Source organism: Microtus ochrogaster, linkage group LG9 (assembly GCF_000317375.1).
Source record: "Microtus ochrogaster isolate Prairie Vole_2 linkage group LG9, MicOch1.0, whole genome shotgun sequence".
In the NCBI taxonomy this organism is placed as follows: Eukaryota; Metazoa; Chordata; class Mammalia; order Rodentia; family Cricetidae; genus Microtus; species Microtus ochrogaster.
The window spans coordinates 30071472-30084700 of NC_022034.1; the positions used below are offsets into that span (position 1 = coordinate 30071472).

The window sequence follows — 13229 nt, forward strand, 5'->3', positions numbered from 1 at the left end:
AGAGCTTGTAATCTTCCTTCCTAGCTGGTGTCTGTCTTCACGTTGTACTTCCCTATACTTCCCCCCCACCCCAATTTACTTATTTATGTATTCTTATTTAGAAAGGCTGGATCTCATTAGCCTGGGCTGTCCTGGAGCTCTTTGTGTAGTCAAGGATGATCTTGAACTTTTGCCTATACAGTGCTAGGATTTCAGGCATGTCCCACTTGCCTGGTTTTATGCAGTAATGGTGTTTGAATCTATGGTTTCCTATGTGCGAGTCAAGCATTCTTACCAAGTGAACTACATCCCTAGGTTCCTATACTCGTCATTCTTAAAGAAAAATTTCTGAAGTGAATGGATGCTATTGTTTTGTTATTTTCATATAATATATACCGAAGCCCTAATAATAATTTGTTTCTTGAATGTGTTCTTTCTGTGATAGGCTTGGATAAAATTGAGTTTCTGCAAAGTCATGAAAATCAGGAAATTTATCAAAAGGCTTTTGATCTGATTGAACACTATTTTGGTGTAGAAGATGATGATCCCAGCATTGTACCTACAGTGGATGAAAGCCAGCAACAGTTTGTATTTCAGCAGCAGGAGGCCCCAATGGAAGGATTTCAGCTCTAACGGGTGGTGAAGAAAATGACTGACTAAAGTGGCTAGCTTCTGATTTCTTTTTCACATTACCAGTATTGGTAGAAATATTTTTATGTAATATGGAAAAGAAAAAATACGATGCACTTTTAAAAAGCAAAAATGAAACAAAAGTTTCCATTCAGATGCACCCCTTTTAAAATAGATTTCTGTTTGTTGTTTTGGTTGTTCATTTTGATGTAGCTATATTTGTCTTCTGTTGTTTGAACTTTTATAGCTATTTGTGAATATACATCCATTATGCAATTATTTCACTCAAGCTTGAAAAGGAGGGCTTGGTGTTATATAATGGTTCTGAACTTTTCAAGTATTCTTGAAAACTGCACAATAGCAGTGTTGTGAATATTGATAATTGCATTTTGGCAGGAAGTCTGGCAGTGCCCAGGCTTTACTAAATCTACCTCTGTCTTGAAGCAAACATAAAAGCAAAAAAAGCTTCAGAAGCACGAAGTCATATAAGAGCTGAATTAAAATATGATAATCTTTATTACTTTAGATTATAAATCACTGTGCTATAGGTTATACTCCAAACAATTGCAACAGAAAGCATACAGAATTTATTTATAAAACAGAAGAAATAGTGTGCTGATTGTTCAAATGTGGCAGATATGAAGAGAGAAGCTGTTTGTGTTGATCACATTGTATACCTAAAAAACACTTAAATATCTGTGTTGTTCACGTAAAATACTACTAGTCTAGTATATTTTATATTTTATCCAGATATGCTATCCCTTTTGGAATAGTGTTTATCCTCACTCTTTATTTTAAAGAGGATCATAACAGAGGTGATCATGAGTATAAAGTAGCTACTTAATTAAAAATGTAATTGTTTCCTCTGAACTTTCAGAAAATTTTGAAACAATTTTATTCTTTGTATAGTTGTGAACTTGAGTACTTGAATGACAAGGTTATATACTAAATTTTGTTAAATGCATTTAGTGTTTCGACTAAAGAGGACAGTAATGAAAACTGCTAAGGATGGTTTAATGTGTAGGAGTCCACATTAGGAATATTTCCTTGTAGTAATGCACAGAGGGTGATGCTGCTGCTTATGAACTGTGTGCTGATGACCTTTGTATCAGATCGGCCAGTCTGAATTTGTGTTTTATGAGTTAACAGCAAGCAGTCTCTTGGAATATGAAAGTCTAAAAAGATTTTGATAGAAAATTTATATTTATTTACCTACATGTGTATTATGCCCATAGAACTGTGCTTGGTAGAATTTTCTAAGAGGATGTGGGATTGTTGAACTCAGTCTTTGGATTCATAGTTATATACAGGTTATGGATATATCTAGCTATATACTTAAGAATACTTATGTAAAACCTAATTTACAGCGCTTTTAAGATGGGGACTAAAACAATTTTGATATGATTCATAGTCTAGTCTGTAAAATATTTCATTTATGATAGCTTCTGTAATGTTTCTTCTGGAAGTCAGAGGCATGTGGCATAGGAATGTGTATATGGGAGTACTTTTAAATAGTAGGACACTTTGTAAGCTATATATCATGAATCTAAGCTTTAGCAAGACACTTAAACTCTACAACCATGAAATCTAGGTTTAAATAGTTTCCATCCATAGGGCTGACTGTAACTGTTGGTCTTTTTATACTATTAAGTAGAAGATTGTGTCTGTGCCCTTTTTATTATAATGGAAGTTACAGAGTTCAGTATAAAAAGTTTTCCTTTTATATTATATACATTCAAAGAAACAGGGTAGTGATATAAAGATTACCAAGCTGATGGGTGAATTTATTACATAAACACTGTTTTATGGTGCCGATGTTTATAAGTGTATGGTGACAGGGTATTCAGTTCTTTGTAATCAGTTAGTTGAACTTGTTGATGCAGCATACTTCAAACCTAGCCAGCTGTGCCTGCTTTGACAACCCAGTAGTCACTATAACAAATCTCTAAGCCAAATCTTCCAAAAAATAGCTCTTACAGAAGAAACTTGTATATGTGTATGTGTATACATGCATACACATACATGGAAACATACACACAAATACATATAATGTTTGCAGATACATAGAATGAATGACCTATCAAAGGAGATTTTAGAATATGCCAGTGGGACAAATGTATTTCTAAGCACAGAACTTGAACATACTTTAAACATTTAAATACACATTTAATTTATTGGATCTGCATCTTGCATAATTGATTAGATTTGAATGTATGGTACTTGGTACCACTTTAAGTCTAATTCTTTTTGTTGAACCAAGTCTAAGAGATAGCTTTGTAGGTGCACCATGTAAAATGCCCCCAAATTTGTTTTCATTATCATAATATAGTCCCTTGTGACACAACTTGATAGGTTGCTTTTCTAAGATGTATGACACTTCTATAAAAGTACTGTGCCAAATAAAATAAAATGTGTTTTAGGGAATTCTTATGATATTAATGCAGATACCAAGAAAAATGCTTGAAAGAGTCCATTTAATTAAATTGGTCCTTTTAGTTAAATTTACTTGATCTTGAATTTCTACTGGTTGAACTATGCAATCATGCTTACTTGTTTTATAACTACTTGATGCACTGTCCTCGGTTCTTACTGTTCATTTAGTTGTTTTTACTGTAAGTTTTAATTTGAAAGTTTATTCTAGCCTAATTTTTAGTGTTCTTAACTTTTAGTGTCATTTGTCACCTATTGGTAGCACCAAAACCAGGGTATTTTTTGTTTTGCTTTGTTTTGCTTTTTGTTTTTAAAGTATATCTGCTGGCACAGAAATAACTTCTCATTTGGTTCCTGAAACTTGTTTGCAGTTAAAGATTGACTCAGTGGGTGCAGAACTAAAGAAGAATTTATTACCTCCACTTTTATAGTTTTTCTTCTTTATTAAGGAGTATTATGGAAAAAGTAAGCTTAAAAAAGTCTGTGGATTTTTGTTACTGTTCTTAATTCAGCAATCTACTTGTTGCTTAATTTGATACTGTGAAATAAAATGAACTTCTATTCCTTTCAGTACATAGCACTGATGTTTTCTGAAATGTGACATGCTATTAAGTAGCCCGGATAGTAGGGCTCTAAAATGTTGTTGTCCCCTGATTGGGAAGTGAGATGAGATGAGGAGATTCTCACCAAACTAAATAAACAAACATTTGAGCATTATGCAATATTATGAAATGTTACACACTACTAAACACAATAAAATACTGTTTTCAGTTGCATTTATACGTGTGTTTATTTTAATTTTTATTGCTGAGATTGTATGTTCCCAATGGAATAAAAACAGATGCAACCATCAGTTAACAGTCTGTCCATTTCTATAAAACAAGAAACATAAAAAGTAGTTCATTCAAAACTAGTTAGAAAAAGAGAAAAAAGGGGACCTCTCCCCCCAAAAATAGAACAAGTAGCAGGATGCTAGACATAAATCAGTTCTGTCAGTTATCACAGTGATTTTAATGAGATGTTTAGTGCATAAGCATAGTAGGTCGCTGTAGTAAACACATTTCTACTGCCAGGATAAAGCGCCATGGTCCAGTCAACTTCCAGGGGGATTGGAGACCTCAACACCAGTCTTTTGAAGCCTCAGAATTCACCCCAGTGACACACTTCCTCCAGTAAGGCCATATCTCCTATGCTTCCTAAACAGAAACCAACTAGGGACCAAGTATTTAAATGCCAGAATGACATTAGGCATCTCATTTAAACTCTGCAGTAGTGTAGATCTCACAAAAGACTTGAAACATTGTCAAGCAAAGTGATCAAGTCCCACAAGGTTTTACTTTTTTTGTTTGTTTTTGTTTTTTAATTGTTTTTTGTTTTTTAGAAAGTTGCACACGTCCAGATTGGTCTTACTCATTTTACTCCCATCGGTAGTATATACAGGCTCTCTTTTGCACATCCTGAACGGCATTTGTTATCTTGTTTTCTGTTTGCTAATAGTCATTCTAATGAAGGAGATAGTATTTCATTTTGTTTTGATGTGTGTGTGTCTGATGGCTAATGAAGTTGAGCCCTTCTGGTACATATCCCAAAGCAATGAAACTGCTACAGCAAAAAAATAAGTGCACCTTGGGTTATTATCGTAGCACTGATTAACAGCCAAGATATGAAACAGCCTACAGTTAAGTTACATGGGCAAAAAAAAAAAATTATTTTTAATTTTTTCTTTTTTTTCTCTCTCTCTTTTTTTTACAAAAAAAAAAATTGTAAAGCAGTTGTTAGGACAACGTTTGCTGCTGGGCAGTGCTGGTCTGAGCAGCTCCCATAGCCTGTGAATTACAAGGGGACTGGCCCAGTCATGGGTGAGTTCTAAGGATTGTTTTCCCTTACTTGCCCTTTCTGGGGGTTGTTTTGCTGGCCTTGGGTAGTAACTACACCTGCTCAATTTATCTGAAGACAGAAGAAAGCTGCTGCCTCTGTGAAACCATGTCCCCTTATGCTTACCTATTATGATTGGCATAAGGGGACAGAGCTCTGCCTGTCTTGGCTTTTAACTCAGATTTCAGGGGTTCCCTGCCTAGCTGGCTGTCTTTAAACTCTGTAGGAAGGCAAATAGGGCAGTCATAGGTCCCAAATGACTGCCCGTTCACATTTTTCTCTGACATTTTATGCTAGAGTTCAAATTGAGTCCTTGTTCCTCCGTTTTGGCAGGAAATGGCACCAGTCCGCTATGTTCTCTTCACAGCTGGAAAGGAGGCTTCTGGCTCACTTGCAGTTATACACTTTTTTCTTGCATCTTATTTGTCTTTTATCTCATATTTTTCTGAGATAATTTGGTTACATTGATTTGTCTGGTTTCATTTATTGAAGTTTCTGCCTTTAATTTTTTTAGTTTCTAGGTTTGGAAGTGTTGTTTGGTGTTTTTTTGGTTTTGGTTTGTTTCTGGGGTTTTTTTGCTTATTTTTTTTTTATTTATTTATTTTTTTGCTATGCTGCCCCCGAGCATATTTATTAAGGCATTCTATGTTTTTTGTAAGAAAACCAGTTTGTAAAGCTAAAAAACCCTAATGATTAAAAATTACATACTAAATAAAGAGCATGTAGGGCAAGATACATAATTTTTTAGCAGAATTTTAAAAATTTATTTATTATGTTTACAATGTTCTGCCTGCATGTATGCCTGCCCGCCAGAAGAGGGCACCAGATCTCATAGATAGTTGTGAGCCACCATGTGGTTGCTGGGAATTGAACTCAGGACCTCTGAAGGATCAGCTGGTACTCTTAACCTTTGAGCCATCTCTCCAGCCCCAAGGTGCATGATTTTTAAAACATTTGAAGGTGATTGACCTTTTTTATTTTTTAATGGTTTGTTTGTTTGTTTATTTTGAGGCAGGATTTGTCTATGTAGTCCTGGCTGTTCTAGAACTCACTCTGTAGACCAGTCTGGCCTCGAACTCACAGAGATTCACCTGCTTCTGCCTTGCGAGTGCTGGAATTAAAGTTGTGTGCCACCACCACCCAAGTCTTTTTCTATTTTTAAAATCACCTTTATAATTGCTGTTTTAATACTTCATCAATAAAATAAATTCTGGAATAATTCTTAGACTTTTTGTCAGCTAGGAAAAGTATAACGGAAGGGACTATCCAGGTACCAAATACTAGAGACTTGGGTTGAAAATTAGTATTGGTGTTTTTGTTTCTTTGTTTGGAGACAAGGTCTCACACTGTAGTCCAGGCTATCTTTGACCTCATGGGAAAACTGCCTCAGCACAGTGCTTGGGTTACATACATGAGGTACGATTGATGGGTGAAAGTTAGCAATACAAGGAAGAACGTAGCTATACACTTTATGCATGAACATCATAATGTAATGGTAAAAGCCCATACACCAGCTGCATGCTGTATGATTCCATCGAAAGTTCAAAAGCAAGTAAAACTAATCAACAGGGAAACCTAGAACAATGGTTACCTTTTCAGTGTTCCACGTTGTGAGAGAGTAGAGTTCTGGAGTCCTGTTGATTTTATTTTGGGCAGCGAGCATACCAGTGCTGTAATCCGTGGAGTCTGGATCTCGAGACTTGATTCTGACAACAAGGAAATGCAGAAAGGACAGGCACGCTCTAGAATAAATTCAGGTGCAGTGTGCACACTGATGAATCGCACTACTACCACCAACACACCCCGTTTATTATATACAGCACAGGGGGAGCCATAAGCTAGCCTCCATAGGAGGTGTCTGTTGGCAGGCTGTCTCGAATTGTAAACATCCTGGAGGAGGAAGCTGCAGTTGCTAGTGTTTGTACACACTGATCAATCCTCTGTAAACACTGGCACTTGGATCAGAGGAAGAAGCTTTTCCCAATTTCAAGCCCAGCCAGATGGGAAACAGCTTTGCTAATTTCCCATGGGTTCAAGGGCTGGGGTCTTTGTCACGGCTGTGTCCATAGCAACAATACATTTACTCAGGATTGCACTCAGTTGGAGCTTCCTCCTGAAGACTCCCCACCCCCAACAGCAGGGGCTTACTCCCGGACCCCAGATTTGCCACAAACCACACCCAAACACCAGTTTCCCCAGAGATCCTTTATTAAGTAGGAAGAAAGAAAAGTTAAAGTGGCTGCTTTCTGACTCAGGCAGAAAAACAGCAGCAAATGACCTTGCTGGTGTAATTTTTAAGAGAAGGAAAAGGGAAGGTCTGTGTTAGAATGGCCCAAGACGTGGTAAAGTGGATAGGGAACTAGAGAGGAGGAGAAGGGGACAAGGGAAAAAGAGAAAAGGTATTTGTCCCAGAGGGACAAAGAAATGTCTCTAGACAGATATGGGACTTAGATAAATGAAGGTTTATAAAGGTAGAGGGGGAAACCCCATGTTAGGATGACACATTTAATTTTAATTGGACGTGTTAGATAAACCAAAGGGATTTTAAATTTCTGGACCTTGGTAGTCAGCCTTAGAAGGAGAAAGTGGCAAAATAAGGGAGTATACCTTGATGGCTAGATTTAGAAAAGCAATCTAGTGGTTTTTAGCAAGACAGAGGAATTCGGGAGAGAAGGGAAAGGCCTGCCCGAGTCATATGCTTGAGTGGGTTAGTGTCCCTTTGCCTTCTGTTTGCTGTGTAAAAATCTACCAAGACACTTATACTTTTGTTCACAATTTTTTAATGGGTGTTAGTAAATGTTTACTACAGCATTAAGAAGATTTTAGTGTTTTTGTTACCAAAATAAAACCATAGCAAATATTTTATCAATCTTTTATTATTGCTAATAATAGTAATGGCTTCTGAGTGAGTATTTGACACTTTAGCATCATTTAGCCTTAGCCTGTGCAGCCAGTGCAGCTTCTTCACGCCACTTGGCTTTCTTTGCCAGATTCCAACTTGTTAAGGACTCATGTCGTTCTACAGCCTAAAAATAAAACACAACACAATACATTTTAAAGAACTTGCATCGTTGGTCTATGGAAAAGCCTTTGTAAAGTGAAAACGGGAAAAGGTACCTTAAGTAACTCTCATAGTATCCAGAGAGAGAGAGAGAGAGAGAGAGAGAGAGAGAGAGAGAGAGAGAGAGAGAGAGAGGAAGAGGAGGAGGAGGAGGAGGAAAGAAGAAGAAGAAGAAGAAGAAGAAGAAGAAGAAGAAGAAGAAGAAGAAGAAGAAGAAGAGGAGGAGGAGGAGGAGGAGGAGGAGGAGGAAAGAAGAAGAAAAGGCTCAATGTTATGGTGGAAATCACCTAAGATGCTAGGCTTCTAGTCAACTGGATAGTGATACCAGGAATCAGCTGCCATCTCTCTTAGTTAAAATAGACATGTGTGTTGGCTAAAACATACGTTGAAATATTTTCCATCGTTGAAGCCCAAAAGGGAGATCCTCAGTTTCTAGGAATGAATGAAACTCAAGGCTTGTGCTGGCAGGGGATGGGAGAAAGATGCCAGGCTGGATGGGAATGGTTTCAGCCAGAGGGCAGAATACATGCCAGGCAGTGGTAGCACATATCTTTAATCGCAGTCTTTGAGTTTGGGGCCAGCTTGGTCTACAGAGTGAGTTCCAGGACAGCCAGGGCTACATGGAGAATCCCTGTCTCAAAAAAGGGGGGTGGGATATAGTTCCCATTAAAAGAGTTCTAGAAACCAGAGAAATGTCAATTTGGCAAGCAATCATCTAGGATAGGCTAACAATGAGATGGTTTAGATTTGTTCACTTTTGAATATTCAGCCCAGTCAGTATGGTTCTGAAGTGTCTCCTCTGAGGAGCACATTGTAGGGGTAAGTTAACCCCAATGGTTAGCGTGCCCTTACTAAGTTAATGACACCTGGTCCTTGCCCTAGGTTAGGGGACTCAGACATGTGAAAACCCGAAGAGTAAAGAATTGAGGGTGTCATGTTCTCTCCTCTAATGGTGTAGCCATGGCTAGGTGGAAATAAGATGGGGTTCAGAGTGAAAGGAAAAATTCCAGAGGGTAAAGGGGTTGACTCTGATCACATCATATACATATACAAAACTTTAAAAAGAAATCCAAGCATTGGAGTCTGTTGAATGCCTGCCACTCCAAAAGAAGGAGGAATGACAGCTGCTGAAATACCCCAGAAGGGAGGATACTGAGGTCAGGCTACCCAGCCAGTTCTAACCAGTCCAGTCACGGGACAAATGAGGTAGAGTGTGTCTAGAGGCAGCTCCGAGATGGAGTCTTTTAGAGCATCTGTCAGTATTGTTGAAGCTGCTCATGGTAAAATAAATAAATAAATAAATAAATAAATAAATAAATAAATAAATAAATAATAAAATAAAATAGCTCAGAGGATCCAGAGACAGGAAGGTTAGAGGCAGCGTACAGAATGTGAAATGGGTCATCTCTCCACTTCTCTTTATAGATATTAAACAGGAAGTGTGCATGGAAGATGGCAAAGAGCAGCTCATACTCAACCCCGAAAGCCACTTCCAATCAGTACGCTTATCTCCTAACTCTGTGCAACCGCTACTTAGTGATTCAGATAATGAGCTAGTCCGTTTTACTTTCACACAACAGAGCTCTTATGCAGATTTTAAACTACTCTTTGTTACTTTACAAATAGAAAAAAAACCCTTTTGTCTCTCTTGACCAATTAATTTTGGATGCAAATTTTTATGAACAGATTTGTATCTATTATGATATACACATGTGGGTAGAGCCAGGATCCAGAGATGAATTTGTTCTTACAGCATAGTCAACCCCTGAATTCAGAACAAGGCCTATAACATTTCTTGTAACTAGTCTTGTTTCTCTCCCTACCCCATAAGCTTAGACTGAACCCTGGACCTCCAGAAGATAGACAAGGGGTCTGCCCCTGGGCCTCTTCCCCTGCCCACCACCACTGGGTATCGATTTCAGGGAGGCACTCACCCTTTTGGCAGACACAATCACAGCAAAGCAGGCAATGATTGTCAGCCCGATCATTATGTAACAAGTTTTCACTCGAGCTTTGTTCCTGGCAACATCTATCATTTCAGGCCTAAACCAAAATGGGCATTTTGTTAATCATTTAGTATATTTGTTGATACTTTAATATTTGCTAATATTAAAGCAATCCAGCTTCCTGATGATCATGATAAATAATGATCGAATAGCTCAACTATTTCCCCAAATGCAAACCATAGCTGTAACAAATGCTAGCCCATTTGTCTTAGCAATTTCAAATTGGCATACATTCATTCAGATTTCAATCTTAAACTAGAGGTAGCCCCTATGAAACCAGTGTAAAACATTTGGTTTCTAATTGATCAAGATGAAACTACTAGCGTGTATTGTTTGACAATGGCTTGTTATTTCTGAACTAGGATAAAATAATTGAAACTATTTGGAACAGCTTATATTTAAAACCACTTTCCATTTTTTCTTTCAAGAGTTCAGTTTCTTCTTGTCTTTTCCTACCTTATTCTCCAACAAGACTAGCTACATGCAAGTACACATAGTACAATTACCTTAGATTTTTGCAACACTACTCACAAGACTGTTACAATGGGAATCAAACTTTGGGTACTTTTATATTGAAAGAAAACTTTACCAATTTTCCATGATAATTAACTGTCAATTTATCAATATGCATAAGGTTCTTTACTCTGGAAAATATTGAGTGACATTCTTATCTACTAGAAAGTTTATTTATGATTAGTTATAATGCAGTTAGTTAAGTTTTTAAAAATTCATAAAGATGTGTTAAATTTCTCCTGAAAAGGAAAACTTTAACTCTTTCACAATTTGGAAAAAAGTCTCAAAAAATACAGTAGCCTGTTTTTGTTATACTTTAGGCAGAATTAAGCTTAAAACGTCAATTGCAAACAGGCTCAATTAGTGTCCAAGGAGACATTATTAGATTGTATTTGTTGCCAGCTCTTTTTCCAGATGAAGCCTAAAAGATCTGATCATTTTAAACTTACTTATCTAGCTGTGATCTGGCACACAGAATTAGTTTAGCAGTTAAAAACAAAAGAAAAGGCACAGTTACTATAAACAAAATTAGTGTGCAGTGCAAAAACCATAGGTCTTCTATTAATTATTTGTCTGTTAAAATCATAGAGAATAACATTCCTTATGTTGCAAGCATAACATCTTAATAGAATGCCCCTCCTAAATAGTAAAACTTTCAAAAATTATAAAAACAATAAAACTGAAAACATATACAAATACTCTGAGCTCAAAATTACAATGCTTGTTATAAGTGTCTTATTCATTGTGAAATGCTCCTGTATATGTTATTTCTGTTGACGGTGATCCTGGGGGAATTAAATTGACTCTGAAATGGATCTTTTCCCATGTTCAGCTGTGATGGTGCAATATAGAGAAATCCATTCTGTTGGAAATTAACTTGCAACATTGCAGATTCTTTACATTCTTAATCTGTTATAATGGTAGATATCAAAATTCAAACTAACTAAGGGTGGAATTTTATTTCTTGCTCTACTTGTATTCTTTCCACATTTTTGACTCTAAAATACTATATTTTAGTAAGTAGAACTTGTCCTCAAATTTTTCTGAGACTCATGTTTTCAACAGTTTGGGGTCTATATATGTCAAGAATAAAATTTGTTTATAATATTAGAAAATATATTTAAGTTGATTTCAGATTTCCACATTTTTTAAACTGTTGTTCAAAGAGCAAGTTTCATTGCTTCACAATGAGTTACTGAGTGTGCATTTTCCCAACACACGATTTGCCACTTCCATTTCACTTAAAGCCATTTAGGATGAAACCAACCATGATGAAGTTGCCTAGCATCCCAGGGCCAGGAAACTTGTTACCAGATGGCTACTCTCCAGTAGTCAAAAAGTCCTATAAGGACTCTTTCCTTGTATGGAGCAGTAAGAAAACATTCCCTGACATGGGCCCCTTTAGGTCTCTATCATCCCAGCCACCACCACCCAGGTTCTAGTTTAACTTAAGTATGTTAATTACTTTGATCATTGCTGTAATAAAGTACATTGACAAGGGCAAATTAAGAATGTGTTTGCTTTGGTTCACAGTCTGTCATTGTGGTGTGGTGTGCATAGAGTGAGGATGGAGTCTATCATGGAGTTAAGCGCGGTGTTTGTAGTTGAGACGGCCATATATGTAATGGTATTGGAAAGTCAAGCTCTTTTATTTCGTTCAGGACCACCCCCACTCCTCCTCCCCCCACACACTCCGCTTCCGCTACCACCACCACCGGTCAATCTTCCCACATTGATTAACCTAATTTAGTAATTCCTCACAGACATGCTCAGAAATATCTCTTACTCAATTCTGTACCCTATCGTGTTCTTGCTAACCATCACAGTACTCCGTACTCAGTCTGCTCAGAGCTCTCCAGGAACTCGTGTCTACACGAGTGGGAACTGCCCGCTAAATTCCTGGTTTTTCCTTCAGCATCTGCTCTCTAAAACGCCAGCTTCCCACTGTCTAGTTAAGTACCTTGACATTTACCCACATTAGGGGAATGTTGTAAATAACTGTTAGTGTGCACCTTGGCTGCCTTGCCCCTGGCCAGCAAGCACACGGATAGGACACTGTGTCCCTCCCGAGTCTCCCATTGGGGGCGAAACCCAGTCAAGGACCCCATTCACACTTACGGTACTAGGGGCGGGATCTCATCTATGGATTTGAAACGCCCGGTCCACAGCAGGATTTTCTTGTCAAATTGCGAAGGCTTGTACTGGGCGGGGATCCTGTGAACCTTCTCTGCAGCGAAAGCGATAGGCAGATCAGAAGCACAGTACGTCCGCAAACCTGAACCCTCCAGTCCGAGCCCCTGGCCCGCCCTCTCGCAGCCCTCTTCCTCCCAGTTTTTCCCTACCCTAACCTGGGGGCTCAGAACCTCTGGGGTTCTGGCTGCTGGAGCTACAGGGGTGACTCGCGGCCCGGGGACCCCATCCCGGCCAACTCGGAACAGTTTGAGGGGCGCGGCGGACGGTGAACTCCAAGCCCCAGCGCAGGACGCTGCCGCGGACCCAGAGCATCCTGCACACCACACTCTCTGGACACCACAGCCGCCTGCTCCGGAGCTCGCCGACCCCGCCCCGCCCCGCCCCGGAGGCTGCACTGAAGCTAAGCATGGTCTGCTCCCAGTTAAGCCTCAGGCCTGTCACGCAAAGATTCTCCTGCAGGAGCCGCGGGTCCGAGGGAAAGTTTCGGAGCGCAAACCCACCAACCTTGAGACAGCTCATGCGACTCATTTAAAAGATATTTC

The 13229-nt window shown here is 38.5% G+C and overlaps 2 protein-coding genes across 3 annotated transcripts in view; one reads left to right on the forward strand and one right to left on the reverse strand.

Moving 5' to 3' along the window:
• Window positions 1-3801, forward strand: part of Kpna5 (karyopherin subunit alpha 5) — a 42332-nt gene extending 38531 nt beyond the window's left edge. For both annotated transcript variants that reach the window (XM_013352428.2, XM_005363606.3), the window contains exon 14: window positions 425-3801. In XM_013352428.2, coding sequence (XP_013207882.1) covers window positions 425-612 — 188 coding nt within the window. In that variant the 3' untranslated portion in view covers window positions 613-3801. The remainder of the gene's footprint in view (window positions 1-424) is intronic.
• A 4024-nt stretch (window positions 3802-7825) lies between these two features.
• Window positions 7826-13012, reverse strand: Fam162b (family with sequence similarity 162 member B). Its single transcript, XM_005363607.3, has 4 exons — window positions 12843-13012; window positions 12613-12721; window positions 9910-10018; window positions 7826-7940 (listed from the first exon to the last, which is right to left on the reverse strand). The coding sequence occupies exons 1-4, from the start codon at window positions 12997-12999 to the stop codon at window positions 7842-7844; spliced, it is 474 nt and encodes a 157-aa protein (XP_005363664.1). The 5' UTR covers window positions 13000-13012; the 3' UTR covers window positions 7826-7841.
• Between the last annotated feature and the right edge of the window lie 217 nt (window positions 13013-13229).

Coding starts and splice junctions, on each gene's coding strand:
- Fam162b (XM_005363607.3), bottom strand. CDS start 12,999: ATGCTCTGGGTCCGCGGCAGCGTCCTGCGCTGGGGCTTGGAGTTCACC. Junction 12,722..12,842: donor CAGAGGTTCTGAGCCCCCAG/GTTAGGGTAGGG, acceptor CTTTCGCTGCAG/AGAAGGTTCACAGGATCCCC. Junction 7,941..9,909: donor TGATTGTGTCTGCCAAAAGG/GTGAGTGCCTCC, acceptor TTTTATTTTTAG/GCTGTAGAACGACATGAGTC.